Genomic DNA, 14,249 nt, shown 5'->3' on the forward strand with positions numbered 1-14,249 from the left:
AGGACCCTGAAACTGAAGCTAATTAATGCAATTATTCAACCATCATTAATTGTATTATTTACTCATAAGCTTTTCCCCATGTGATTTGTCAATACTTCTGTGAAAAAGGCCTATCAAGGCCTTAAATCAGGCAACTGGCCACGGGCCCCAGACCCTTACATGGTCCGTGGCTCCAGTTTCACTGTTTGAAATAGTTTGGTTGAACTCAAATTTGTTTGTATGAACTATTAAAGCATAACATAACATAATCAGAATAAGAAGCAACGGTATGTGCCCAATTTGTTGACACATACAGGGAATCTGGTTCTCAGTTGCACTTGATATACTTAAACACTGTGCAGAAAACAAAATACAAGAGATGTGCAGCAAAACAATGAAAACAATCTAAACTAAATCAAAACGAAACATGTATCTATTATACAGCCAAAACAGAAAACTATCTCTACACATGTGTGGTATAGGTAGTGCGCCAGTGCATGAAGAACATGTGGCAATGAAAGGATATAATGTGCATGCTATAGATGGATGGATGGATGGATACAGATGCATAGATCGATAGATGTCCTGCTGTGCGCACTTGTGTCCACCAGTCGGCGGTGTTTCTATTCTACAGATTCTAAAGTTGTAAGTGTGGCTCGGACGATCTGCGGCTGCGCGCTAAATAATTCGACCCTCAAACCCGGATGTAACCAACGCCTAACCTGTCCGAAGAAAAACGGTGAGTAGAGTTAGAAAAACTGTCTGAAATAACTATTTATCACTAACTATACAGTGGCAAACATGTAGGAGTGTTGCTTTAACAATACAAAGCTCTCATCGAGAGGAAATTTGTCGTGAATTTGTTTATAAATTCGCGTAGTGTTAAAGTTTCAGAGCCATCAAGCTTGATTTAGTGTTGGCTAACATCAGTCTGGTTATTGAAGTTGTTGGCTGTTACCACCGCTGTTTGTACGATTATTTAATTGTGTTTTTCTTTATAGATTAAGCTTTTTTTTAACTTTCGTCAGTAAATTAACCGAGGCAACAGTTTGACAGTTGACACTTTTCCACTTTATCAATCTGAGCGAATACAATCACTTCAACAACTTAACGTAACTACAACCAGGCTCAGCTTTAACAACTCGTGGTTAAAGCTTATACAGTTAAAGCTATTTCCTAAAGTTTTCACGTTTAAACCCGTAAGTTTATCCAATGAGCGGCTTATTTTATTTCGCGGAAGTGTCTAAGTTACATTGGGCTAATAGGCCGTCGTTTTTCTCTCTCGTCTACATCGTTGGTATGTAGCCTGTGCGGAAGTGATTCACTGTCATCTATACGCTATTGCACGCACATGTAGTAACAAGCACAGCACGACTTATGTGGAGATTGTGCCATGTCTTCCACCGGTATAATTTGTCTTTACTTACACCCCACAATACCTCTACATAGGAGTACTAAAACCCGTAAAAAATGTATGAATGAGAAGTACATTCTATATTTAGCTGCTTCTTCTTCTTCTTCCCGTAAATAGCCTCTAACGATATCAAACAAATTCCAACCCTGTAGCAGATCAACTGCATTGTTTTACAGTCGATACTAGCTGTGTTGATGTATGATTGGTTGGCTTTCACACCTTCATACGATAAAGCATTAATTAAGAGTCTTATTACACTTTGTGTAGTTCACACTGACAGATATTTCTGTTATTCTGTCCTCTAGTTTTCTATCAATAAAGTTAGTCTAAATAGCAGAAACACCACGCTGTAGGCTAATGCAATACAACTCAACTAGGTTAAGCTGATTTTAACTACTTCAAATACTGTTGGGGCCGTTTAAGTTGTATTAATCATACTTTATAAAGTTATTCTATGTTTGTCCGGTAAATCTGCCATTGCTTCAGGATAGTTATAGTGGAGTAAAAGTACTCATGAAGGGGTATATTATAATATTGGGGTATTCTTACAGATGCATCGTTGTGCAAGCATTTAAATGTTGGCGCAAGTTAAGCCAGCGCTAACTATTAACCAGCTAGTAACTATATCTGTCAAATAAATTAATAAAAGAGTACAAATATGTCCCTCATGTAGTGGAGAAGAAGAATAAATTGACAATGAAATCAATGCTCAATTAAAGTACAACTACCTCAAAATGACTGTACTTTCCACTCCTGCGAAATGGTTGCGTGTTGTGATATTTATAGCAGCTCTTTGTCAGCCTGTCATTCGTTAACACTGCCTGTTAATGTAAATGTTCGGTTACTTCCTCTCTCGGTGTCTCGCTGTACTCTTGACGGTCTGATCTGCTGTATTTACAGACTCTTGTGATGTTTCCTATTCTCTCTTGATCTCTGTAGATGCAGACTATAAAATGTGTGGTGGTCGGGGACGGTGCGGTAGGAAAGACCTGCTTACTGATCTCATACACAACCAACAAGTTCCCTTCAGAATATGTGCCGACGGTAAGAAGATTTAATAAAGACTCAATCATGTTGAGAAGTACAGTATATTGTAAACACATCGACTTAGAAATGCTCGGTCCTTTTATTCATTCTTTCATTCATTGCTGCATTTTATTTAATACTTTTTCTGTGTGTTCTGAAAGGTTTTTGACAATTATGCAGTGACGGTGATGATAGGGGGTGAGCCCTACACACTCGGCCTATTTGACACAGCAGGTAAGGAGAATGTTTGTGAACGTCTCTTTTTTATTATTTCGGTCACTTTTAAAACAAGTAGAAAAACGTCTGTTTCTCTTGTGATTGTCGCTCACAGGTCAGGAGGATTACGACAGGCTGCGTCCTCTCAGCTATCCACAGACCGACGTCTTCCTTGTATGTTTCTCCGTCGTCTCGCCGTCATCATATGAAAATGTCAAAGAGAAGGTCAGTTTTTAAAATCGCTTTTTGTTTTTCCACTAAAACAAAACATGAACTTGACTTTTGTGTTAAATGTGTCTGAGGTGCTGGAGTCTGTTTGACAGACATGTAGGTTTAGGATTGTTTTCATCTGTGGTTGGTTATTTTCTCAATTAATCAATTTTATCTCTTGAGTATATAAAAAGTTAGAAGAAACTAAATGTCCATCACAATTTCCTTGAAATTGGGAAAGTTTGGCATTTCTGCTCACGAGATTGTTTAAAGATGAATCTATTATCAAAATATTTAATAGAAATAGAATCTTCTACTCGTCATGTCGGCTCTAAAGATGTGACAAGGACTCAGGGATGTGTTTAATATTTCTGATACAAGAGCAGATATGACACCCTTACATTTTTACTATTTATACTCTTTCATTAAACAAACAAGCCAAAGTTCTCAAATATATACGTACATGCCGCCTAAACACAAACATCTGCAAAAGAATGTTCTTTGCATAAACAAAATTGTCTGAGTGTATTGATAATATTCATATTAAAATGTGAATATTATATTAATCCGACCAGACATTCAGTGCTAGCTTTCAGGAGCTGATAGTTTTTAAAACTCAAGCATCAAACACATTTAGTTTGGTTCAAAGTATTGAGCCACCGCATCCTAGAAAACGTGGATCTAATCTGAGTATCTTTTTTCCCCCCAGTGGGTTCCTGAGATTTCTCACCACTGCCCACGCACACCCTTCCTGTTAGTGGGAACACAGATGGATCTGCGGGAAGACAGCAACACGATCGAGAAGCTGGCGAAGAACAAACAGCGCCCCCTATATCCCGAGAACGGAGAGAAGCTTGCTCGTGAGCTCAAGGCTGTCAAATATGTGGAGTGCTCTGCTCTCACACAGGTATGGGGCATTGCTGAATTTTCATCCGATTGTTAAATTGAAAGCAACACAGTGTTTGATAAATCAGGCTATAATAACATATATTAAATCATCGCTCTCTGATTTTCTGTTCTCTGCGACCAGCGAGGACTTAAGAACGTGTTTGACGAGGCCATCCTGGCCGCACTGGAGCCTCCTGAGACCAAAACCAAAAGAAAGTGTGTCCTGCTATAGATGGACAACGACAGCGGGAGACGTAACGGTGTAATAGGTGGGGTGAATCAAATCATGAGACAGATCAATGGCCATTATGAAAAAAAGGACAAACCAAAAGGGGGAAGGGAGGTGCAATGCCATTGAGACTAATTCTAACACACGTGTACGTTGATTGTGCCTTCAAAATAAACGTTGAAAGAGGCTGGGGGAGCAAAACTTCAGCAAGCAGTAAGTGTCACCTCTCTCCTTTTCTGAAAGCTTTTAGAACTTTCAGTGTTTTCTCTAATATTCAGGTGGGGCGCCCCCCTCCCCCTCCTGTCAGTCACTGTCTCTCCATTTCTTTTAAAGACAGATTATTATATAAAGTTTATACTTTGACCTCCATTGTGTTTGACTCATTTTGGCCTAGTTCTTTAAAATCCAGTGTCGTGAAATATAAATGGGGAAACACTTTCAACATCAAGTCTTTCAGTGAACTTTGATTCATTCATTTAAAGGGGCGACTTAATGTTAAGTGGTACTCTGTTAGCTTTGTTTTCTGACCCTTTTGGAGTGAATAATGAAATAAATAAAAAGAGGTTTATTGTATTCCACATAACGATAGACGTCTGCAAAGGTTACCGTCTTCCAATTCGCTGAGACTTCTCACGAGGCCAAGTGCATTTTCACCGATTTCCCCTCTTCAGTTGAATTCTGAATTTCTATTTTATTGTCATTTCATGTATATTAATTTAGTGACTCTGTTTTGGGAAATTTTTTAGCAGTTACTCATTTTGAAACTTGACTTTTCATTTTTATCAAGGTTTGTTTTATTTTGTATTGATAGACTACCAACTTTGAGCGATTTGATAATGTAACAAATTAAGTTGTAATGTTTTGCATAGTTCTTAAGCGTGATACAGATTGAGATGCTAACCTTTGCTAGTAAATTTCTGGGTGTTTGTAATCACAGGATATTTTTAATAAAACGGTTTAATGACATGGAAAGTAGCCATTGTTTTGTATGTTGGGAGGGAGAATACTGCATGCACGACAAATCATAAGAGAGATAACTCTAGTGCACCACATTAAATAGTATCTCTCATGTTTACATTCCGTGTTATTTTTGGTGTGTCACAGCACGAATAGTCAGTCTTTGTTATAGGGCTTGCATGCACTATGTACTTGCTTTTTAAAATATAAAAGAAACAGCCAGTTTCCTAACTACAACCGTGCACATTCACTCACGTACAGCCTGGAAAATCATGTCCCAGCCTTGAACGGACCCGCTCATCATCACATTGGTCAAACACTCGACAGGATACCTTTCACTTGGCAGCTTACCTGTGTGCCTTCGTCAAGTGTGACAATATCTTAGACACGTCTGGTCAATAAGATGCTCAAACATATTGTGGTATTTTGGATACAACTACTGTATTTATTAGATTTCAGTGTGCAGGAACATACAGGAGAGTTTCACATGAAGGTGAGGGGCCAAACACAAGACAGACACTAATGTAAGTAGAAGTTATTTTTGCTGTTTAAGATGCCTGCTGAACTCAAGCAAAGACTTGGATATACAAATAAATAAACCTAAACTTAAATACAGTCAATGTTCAAAGACCTGCTAGTCTATGATGCAAGTAGTTTGCACAAAATAAGAACAGTTCTGCGGTATTTCCCTGTTAGTTGTGGTTAGGTACAGCTTTAAAAGCTTTGTCCGTTAAATGCGAGATTAACTGAGTGTATTTGTGTGCATGCATGTCTGTGCCTGCCCACCTGACGGGGATTTCTGTTTGTACCTTGCTCACTGTTGATGCTTTGTCATGGTTGCTTGCTTTTTACATGTGCTCTAACTTTGCAGCTTTTACAACGGAATCCTCAAACTTAACCGCATTGATTCAGTCAAAAATGAGTTAAATGAACACTGCACTGTCTACGTTGTCTTTATCCCGCCTTGTGTTCACGAGTGTCTGTCTCGTGGTTTGTTTGGATCTCTCTGCTCAGCCGGTTTGGTCTCGTTTGAGCCCTCTTAGACTCTGCAGGTGTGAATGGTGACTGTGTTCTTGCACTGCTGGCAGCGGACTGAGCAGCACCAGGAAAACTTGCAGGAGCAGCGCTGCACCACCTCAGCCCGGCCTGCTCTGTATCCCGGCCCGCAGCACACCAGCTCGCAGCCGTCTGGTGCCAGCCGAGAGGTTCCTGGGTAGGTTTTTTAGAGGAGAGCGGCGTCATTTTACTGTGATTGATGAATTGGATGATCTGGATCGTTTCCCTGTGAAATATTCTTACCGTTACATCTCCTACCAGCTGTCCCAGGGATACCGTTGTCAGGGTCTAGATGGCAGAAATCGGGAGACGGCGCAAGGTACACGAGGTCTCTGGCAGCAGGGGGTTTGACCTGCGGGTCACGGGGGAGCAGGGCTGTCCTGGATCCTATACGAGTCAGGCGGACCTAAGAGGAGGAGGATGTTGAGAGAGAGCTACAGACTGGGAACTCTGATACTTTGCGACTGCTACATTTGTTCAACAGCTGAGCTGAAAGAAGCACAAAGTGTTTCCTGATACCTCCGTGGCTCCATCGAAGCGTTCTTTGAGCACAAAACCAACGCGCCTGAATGGGGGCATAACCTTCCAGCAGGTCCTCAGCTCACAGGAGCCGGAGACGCCATGACACTTACACTCCACCTGCATGTTGTGAAGGATGGCCTGAGGACGAGAGAATAGTCGACGCAAGCAAAGTGCAGATTGAATGTCACAGAAGACAAAGACACGTGAATTAACCGAGATGTCGTCAAAGAGTTGCGACCGCCAACCTTTCGGCCCGCCTCGTTGTTGTGGAGGTTCATGAGTGGGCGCCCCGCTGAAAGCCCCTTGGCGCGTTCTGGTTCATCCACAAATGTTTGGGAGAAAGCCACACCATAGGACAGGTTGTCACTGCACCCTGACCACTGGAAACCTGCGGTTGGACAGAGACAGACAGTATTGTGGATTTTTCTAACCTTGAAACAACTGCACGTTGTAATTAGAAACTGAAAAATATAAAAATGGTGGATCCACACAGTGTCACACAGCACAGGGACATGGAAAAAATACCTGCCGTCACTTTCTGGGATGCAGGCATCATTGCTCCACGCTTGAAAGTTTTAACCCACAAAAAAAGTGTAGCAGCAGTTTTTTGATATTCGGGACTCAGTGCGGACTTGACGCGTTACATTTTGGTGCAGTGGAATCCAAGCTCACCCTCGGGGCTCACCCCCCTGACCTTCCTGTCGCAGCCACACCTCTCCAGCTCCCCGCGGGTGCAGGCTCGGGTCACAGCCACTGCCACGGCTGCTGAGGACAAAGCATGCAATAAGGCCGCTTCACGAGTCCCTGAAATCAAGATAGAGCACACGACGCAGACATTCCTCCAGTGAGAGTTGTTCAATGTATGGATTTATCAGCAGGTAAATTCTCTGTGACACATTATCAATGTGATGATACCTTGATTCATGACTCTGCCAAATACATTGATCCCACGTGGGGTGGTGGAACAGTTCCAGCGTCGATTCCTGAACTGGTGCTGGCACTGACAATGACATGCATAGCAGTGAGACAAGAGGCTCTAATGATTGCGTTGTGACAGTAGTGGGTGTTTTGAGGCAAATGGCGACGATGCCTGCAGGTCAACGCTGAGACAAACCTCTTCTATGACCGTCTCGGCTGCCTTGCGTACGGACTCCATGACCTCCCCTCGCGCCCTGCACACCCCCACCTGCCCCGGGGTCAGCCCCCTCAGCCGCGCACATGGGGCAGCACCGGACACGGGCCTGGAGCGAGGCAGCCTCGCCAGGGAGCTGGGACACAAAGGTGGGCAGTGGTGAAGTGAAATTATGGGGCAAGTGGGGCAAAAATAGAGGATGCATCATGAAGAAAAAAGGGGGAGGGAGTGAAAGAGGAAAGAGCGCACGAAGAAGAGAAAAGAAAGTACAAAAAGGATGAAGAGGTAACGACTGGCCAGAGTTGTTAGAGAGGATGGAGACAAGGGGAAGACCAGGCAGAGGAGACAGAGAAGACACAGAGAGAGAGAGAGAAAAGAGAAAAGGTCACCAGGAGTGAGACAAAGAAAGAGAGGGGAGCGACTGAAAGAGATTTAGAGACATGTCACCATCTTTTAAAAGTTATAGCATGACAAACAAACTCCCTCTTTCTCCCTCGCACGCTAGACTTACAGCCAGTTGGTTGCCATGGTGGGGTGGGTTGCCCATAGCAACAGGAGGAGGAGTGGTGCCGTGAGATTGACAGTGGAGACAGTTGGCATCAGACTGTCTGTCCGTCTGTCCGTCTCCGTGCGTCAGGCCGGGTCTTTGGACAGCACGCTGCCCGTCTCCACAGTCAAAGGGATCAAAGAGTCTGTCTGTCTGTTGTGTTGTTGGTTTACGTTTCTGACCCAGAGTCTGGGGATGATCCCCGCATATCTGTTGTAATGACAAAATAAACAATCATTTCATGAATATTTAAACTTTGTGTGATGCCGCTGCAGCTCTACGACTGTACACACAGTTCCAAAAGTATTGATTCTTACCAGATCATAGTCCTGTGATATCCAGTTGTCCTTCGTTATCCGTCTTTTTTATATATATATATATATATGTATAATGATTTGATCAAATTGAAACTTAATTTCAATCAACGAAGTTGTTCATCAGTTTCTTCACTTATGCTGTCAGTGACAGCAAAAGCATGCTCACCGGAATTGTTTTACAAACTGCAAGCAAAACTCATCCTGAAGAAAAAACAAGTCCACGTGTCCAATGTAATTGATCTGTAGATCTACCTCCCCCCAAAAACAAAAAATAAAATCCAGAAGTGCAAGTAAAATTCAATTTCTACAAAAACATTGTGTCAGCAAGAACTCAGTTTCATCATCAGAAAAAAAAGTGTCCATTCCAGGTTGAAACGGCAAGAATGAGTGAGAGCAGTGAGATGGGAGTGATGGGTTATAAAGGAGGTAGAGAATGAGGGAGGGAGGGAGGGAGAGAGAGGACAGGCGTGATCCAGGGTGTGGAGTGATGCAGCAGGAGGGGAGGAGGAGGTTTGGGGAAGGATAATAGTTTTACTACGTAAGTATGAACAGTGTAAGTATGCTTTCTATTGTGTTTGTTGGCGTGAGACCTAAAATCTGAGCCTGCGATGGAGATAATGCTCTTTGAATGATTGTCACAGCGAGACGAGTGTGTTACTTCTTTGTGCCATTTGTATTCATGCAGGTCAATGTGTGTGCAGGAGTGCATTTACTGCCGAGAAACATTTTATGAGAAGACAAACTGAGGCCTTTTGTTTTCTCTATGGAAACACTACAGCAGGAATATTGGTCCATCGGACGTCTCGCAAGAAATCAGAAACTATGACTCAGCATGTCTGTCTCCACACACGTGTATATGCATGAGAAAAAGTGTCTTACCTAATGTTTAATTTTCCCAAACTTTGTTGCTCATTTTACGAGTCCCCCCCCCACCTCCCCTTCCTCTATCTCCCCCACGTTTGCCCTCTCGTTCTCCCTCTCTCCCATTCCCTATATTGTCTCAGAAGAAGGGATGACATTTAGACAAGGGGAAGAAAACACACTGCCGACAAATATTGGAACTGAGGCAAATAAATCACGAGATAGGAGGGAGACCAGGGCGCCAGGAGAGAGCGGATGGGTGTTACACCGGGGTTAGCAAAAAGCAGTAAAGAATAACAAAGCAGGTTTATGACACATAAATGTAGAACGAAATTACATTGTATGTGTAGATTTATTTGATAGTATTCCCTCAACAATGTTTTACTCTTTTATGCACTGAAGACTACGCAGCATAACTAATTGCATGAGTGTTCTTTATTTACTGGAAATCATTCACACTGATACGTAATTAATTAACTTAATTGCACTTTTTTCACAGTTGATTTGGTAGTTTTCCCTCCTTTTGTCTGTTTAGCCAGTGAAGTAATGTTACAGAGAATCACACGTCTAAGAACAGTATATATATATATATGGAAGAACAACACCATTATATCTGTCGATGCAATAAGTGTTGCAGCTCTCGCTTCAATTTTTGTTCTGTTTAGGTTATTGGCACAATAAATGACAGTACCTAGTTATTCCAGCTTGCTTGGATTTGAATTTACAAACTAAAATAAATAACTGTACTTTAAAACATTTAACTTTCAGCTTGAAGATAGCTAGTTTAGGTGAAACAGTTTTTCTCCGTTATGATTAGAGCGACAGTCTTATTTCTGGGGTATAACGAACCTAATCACGAAGATGTTGAAGCATCAAAATCTATTTTCAATTATACATGAGAACAACAATTGGGAAATATTGGCTTTGGCTTTAGGGAAAGCTGCGGCTATCTCACCAGCAAGTTGTAGTTAACTAGAGAGTCACTGCAATCATTATTCCAATCATTTCTTTCATTTTATTCGTATCTATTTTTCTGTCTGTATCAAAGACTTTACTGCTCTTTTTGTCCTTTCTTTTATTCTATAGTTTGTAAAGCGCCTGTGAGAACTTTGAAAAACACGATGTAAATTGGATTCAGCCTATTATTGTTGTCGAATTGTATTTCATTGGTATTTATTTAATGTCTTTTCTGTTATTAGTGTTGACTGACTGGATTGGAATCACTGTAATGTCCTTCATTTTACGGATGAATAGATTGAACCTTGAAGACATTTTTACTCCAATAAAGTAAAGAAAAGAAAATAATAAGATTGCGCTACAGCCTTGTCACACCTGATGAAACTTATTCACTGCTTGACTGCTCCTTTGTTGAATCAGATGAGTCGGTGCGGCACCAGAACCAAACATTTGCAGACTCGCGGCCCCTGTCTAGGATTCGGTGGCCCATTTACCTGAACCCTCTGACACCCAGATCCTGAGTAAATGGTCACCCCATCCACACACACGCACGCACGCACGCACGCACGCACGCACGCACGCACGCACACACACACACACACACACACACACACACACACACACTTTCCTCTGTCTATATCTGCAGACAGGTTTCTTGTAGGCCCCCTTCCCTCCTTTTTTTTGTCTTCCTCATGTCGTATTCCTCCTTTGTGTCCCCTGTTTCTCCAAGTGACGTCTTCCGCTGTCTCCCACAGCAACGCCATGGTGATGAGCTGGCCACTGTCGTGTCCGGCGCCTCTGTTACGCTCATCCCTTCACCCCTCTCTCGTAAATAACTTGCCCTCTTTTTTTTTTTTGAATCTTTATCTTTCCCCCATTTTGTGGACATTTTATCATGCTGAAATGGCCCAGTGCTGATTGACTGTAGCCAGGTTGCAGAGCCTAAATCGATGATTGTTGAAGCTTCAGCATGACAGAGAGATGACTTGTATTCCCTGTGTTGTGGTGGGAGGCGGCAGCAGACTTTGGGACACTCCGCTGTGAGGTGGGGCAACTCTAAACGGACCTGATGTTTACCACGGGATGGATGCTGGGCCTCATGGTGACTCTGGACTTCACGGTCATTGTGAGACAGAAATGTGACCCGCGACCTTTTACTCTCCCCGTCCTTTGCGTTGCTACTTCTCTGCACTTGAGGGCAACCTGCCTCGGCAGTGTGAGTTCAGACGAAATGATGGTAGCAGCCAGAAACACGACTGCTGTGCATGAGCACGCTCGCATTGCTCAGGCATCTCTGCCAACAAAGAGCTGAACGCACTGCTGTGCATGACTGTGTGCGTGTGGAGCGTGTGCGTGAATATTATGGGATGGCAGGCGGTGGTGTTGTCAGGCAGGGAAGTGGGCGGTGAGGTGTGTGCACATGGGGGGGAGGGGGCAGAGGGAATGGACATCCCATGAATATTATGGGATAATAATGGTGGTGGTGGTGTATGAGGTGGAAAGATGGCAGTACATATAGGATATGGAGGGAGTAGGAGGTGTGTTGGTGACGGCACTGCACGTGAGTGCACGCGCACACATGCGCATGTAGGGGGCATTCAAGCGATAGTAACAGACAACGGCCAGACACAGGCCTTTGTTGCTATGCAATCTGCATGTACCGTACAGTGGGGAATATTGCAGAGCGGCCATAGTTGTAGAGGAAACAGTGGAAGGCCTCTGGGCTCGCGTTAGGACGGGTTCCTGCCCTATTCTCTTTCCATATCTACTGAACCCAACATGCAGAAAATACCATCTCTGATACAACAGAAATATTTGCTACTATGAACCAAAAGACAACAAAATGAACGCAGCTTGTTCGTGGCCTATAAGTCAAATGGTAATAGATGTTGAACTGGGCATCTTTAAAAACTAAGATATCCATTTAAAATGTATCGGAAACATAATTAAGATCATATGTGTTGTTACGGTATAGTAATCCATGGCTCCCGGTCTCAGTGGTAAGTTGTCTACTTTAACTTTAAAAAGCCGCAGCCTGCCAGTGGGCCAGTAAACTCTTGACGTGCAGCCAAACAGCACAACTTTATTTCAAATTCGATAAGAGATACCAAACATTCTTCACAAATTGAATATTTCATGCAGAATTTTGAGTAAGTGTTTGTCAGAGGATGCACAAGACATCTAACTGAAACTGTGCTGCAGCCATTTAACAGCATGGAGCCTTAGGTTTCAATTTTTCACATTAAGTTCATAAAGCTTCAATAAAGAGCTGGAACTGGACGACACGTAATATATTGTTTGATACTCACAGACAGGGAGAAAATGTAACTAACTTACCTAAAAGAAATACTTCAAAGAAGTATAAGTGACTTAATGCCCCTCACAGTGTATCAGTACGTCTCTATGCAGCATGATTAGACTCTTGCGTTGTCTTGAAGTGCTTCTTCTGAGCCCTGATTTGAGTTAAAAACTTTTTAAATAGGACTTGTTGAACATTCAAGTGATTTCCCTTTAAAACACCGGTGAGGACAAAGCAGACCCTGCAAAGCCTAAAGGACTGTTTGATGGCAACTTTTATTTATTTATTTATATTTTAGAAATCCAGCAGCACCGAGCCACAACGTGCTGCAGCACCAGAACCAAATCAAACCTTTGACCGGCTTATTGCTTGGATGGGTCTGAGATGTGCAGTAGCTCAGGTCTTATTTATGATTGTTTTTTTAAGAATGAAAACGCCTTCAGGTGCTTCCCCTGCGCTCTTATTTGGACTTGTTGCACATTCGTGTGCTTTTACTTTGAAATATAAAACAAAACAGATCCTGCTGAGCCAAAATTATCATATAGCGTCCACTTTTATTTATTGCTTTTAAAGATTTTACAAAGTAAGCAGCATAAAACTACAATGTGCTGCAGCACCAGAACAAAGCGGAGAAAAGTGCAGCCGGAGCAGGCCGGTAATTGATGTTTTGGTGAATTTATTGAAACATTTTTCACTTCATAATTGCCGTCTGTAGTTGACGGTGTGTGCGCCTTGAATTTCATGTCTTAGTAATTCTAGTGTCTTAAAATAAAAAACTACCTTTCACAGTCATATTTACAGATTTGATGTGTCCCTGATGTCCAGCAACTTAAATCGTATTTACTACTTTACAAACTGAACTTGAAGGCAACATTGTGTGAATCCACCTACTCACCTTTGGCCTGCATCCCACCACAGCAGACATGATGGCATACAGGCATGATGTCCGTCCCCCTTGTGGACTTGCACACCTGTTGGCCTATGTTGCCCTTGAAGTACTTTTCCATACATTGACAGTGAGATCACCTTCTTTTTTGGTCACTGAAACAGATGTGGTGCAGCGTAGCAGCGACTGCGCTGTGACAGGAGGCCTCGGCCTGCTGAGCAGCAGAGTTGGCACCATTATAGTATTTGACACACATCCAGTTCTGTTACCCCAGGAGGTTCAGCAGCCCTGCTCGACCTGCACACAGCACTGCAGGCATGCGGTCTACCTGTGTTTGGATCACCTGAACAACAAGTGAGGGCTCTGACTCCTTGGTATGCTCACTCCCACATGAAGTGAGTATTATGGTCTGTCACAGTGGACTTGAGTTCCCCCTGGAGACCATGTGACTGGTGTTTTGTTTTTTTCTTCTTCTTTCTTGTCTTTTTAGCAGTTGTATATTATGGGATGTATTGCTGGTACTGCTGGAGTATTATGGTCTGTAGGGGGGGGGAAATGTCACCATGACAACGAGGTTGCTAAGGGGGCTGGGACTACTAGTGGAAAGGGGAAGGAGTGTGCATGCAGGGAGCCCGGTGCACGCATGTCTAGCAGCAGTGGTAGTGTGCGTGCGCGCGTGCGAGCGCGTGGTGGAGGGGGGTGGGGGCAGGCTGAGTATTATGGTCTGTCCGTTGCGAGGTAACTATGCAGAGT

At 42.9% G+C, this 14,249-nt stretch overlaps 2 protein-coding genes across 2 annotated transcripts; one reads left to right on the top strand and one right to left on the bottom strand.

Annotated features, from left to right (window-relative positions):
- Positions 1-660: 660 nt before the first annotated feature.
- Positions 661-4,928, top strand: cdc42l (cell division cycle 42, like). The gene is made up of 6 exons (XM_079275664.1): positions 661-718; positions 2,333-2,437; positions 2,581-2,653; positions 2,751-2,860; positions 3,555-3,752; positions 3,876-4,928. Exons 2-6 carry the CDS (start codon positions 2,333-2,335, stop codon positions 3,963-3,965), a joined length of 576 nt encoding a protein of 191 aa, XP_079131790.1. The 5' UTR covers positions 661-718; the 3' UTR covers positions 3,966-4,928.
- A 459-nt stretch (positions 4,929-5,387) lies between these two features.
- On the bottom strand, positions 5,388-8,855 carry wnt4b (wingless-type MMTV integration site family, member 4b). The gene is made up of 9 exons (XM_079275417.1): positions 8,494-8,855; positions 8,141-8,386; positions 7,612-7,765; positions 7,413-7,497; positions 7,170-7,301; positions 6,743-6,885; positions 6,495-6,635; positions 6,219-6,381; positions 5,388-6,128 (listed from the first exon to the last, which is right to left on the bottom strand). Exons 2-9 carry the CDS (start codon positions 8,227-8,229, stop codon positions 5,959-5,961), a joined length of 1,077 nt encoding a protein of 358 aa, XP_079131543.1. The 5' UTR covers positions 8,230-8,386; positions 8,494-8,855; the 3' UTR covers positions 5,388-5,958.
- Between the last annotated feature and the right edge of the window lie 5,394 nt (positions 8,856-14,249).

Source organism: Melanostigma gelatinosum (assembly GCF_949748355.1).
Source record: "Melanostigma gelatinosum genome assembly, chromosome: 9".
NCBI lineage: Eukaryota > Metazoa > Chordata > Actinopteri > Perciformes > Zoarcidae > Melanostigma > Melanostigma gelatinosum.

Excerpts from the sequence above, each read along its gene's own strand:
- cdc42l (XM_079275664.1), top strand. The coding sequence starts at position 2,333 with ATGCAGACTATAAAATGTGTGGTGGTCGGGGACGGTGCGGTAGGAAAG. Across the intron at positions 2,438-2,580 it reads CTTCAGAATATGTGCCGACG|GTTTTTGACAATTATGCAGT; the intron begins GTAAGAAGATTT and ends GTGTTCTGAAAG. Across the intron at positions 2,654-2,750 it reads CGGCCTATTTGACACAGCAG|GTCAGGAGGATTACGACAGG; the intron begins GTAAGGAGAATG and ends TGTCGCTCACAG.
- wnt4b (XM_079275417.1), bottom strand. The coding sequence starts at position 8,229 with ATGCCAACTGTCTCCACTGTCAATCTCACGGCACCACTCCTCCTCCTG. Across the intron at positions 6,886-7,169 it reads CAGGGGGGTGAGCCCCGAGG|GTTTCCAGTGGTCAGGGTGC; the intron begins GTGAGCTTGGAT and ends GTCCAACCGCAG. Across the intron at positions 6,129-6,218 it reads AGCTGGTAGGAGATGTAACG|GAACCTCTCGGCTGGCACCA; the intron begins GTAAGAATATTT and ends AAACCTACCCAG.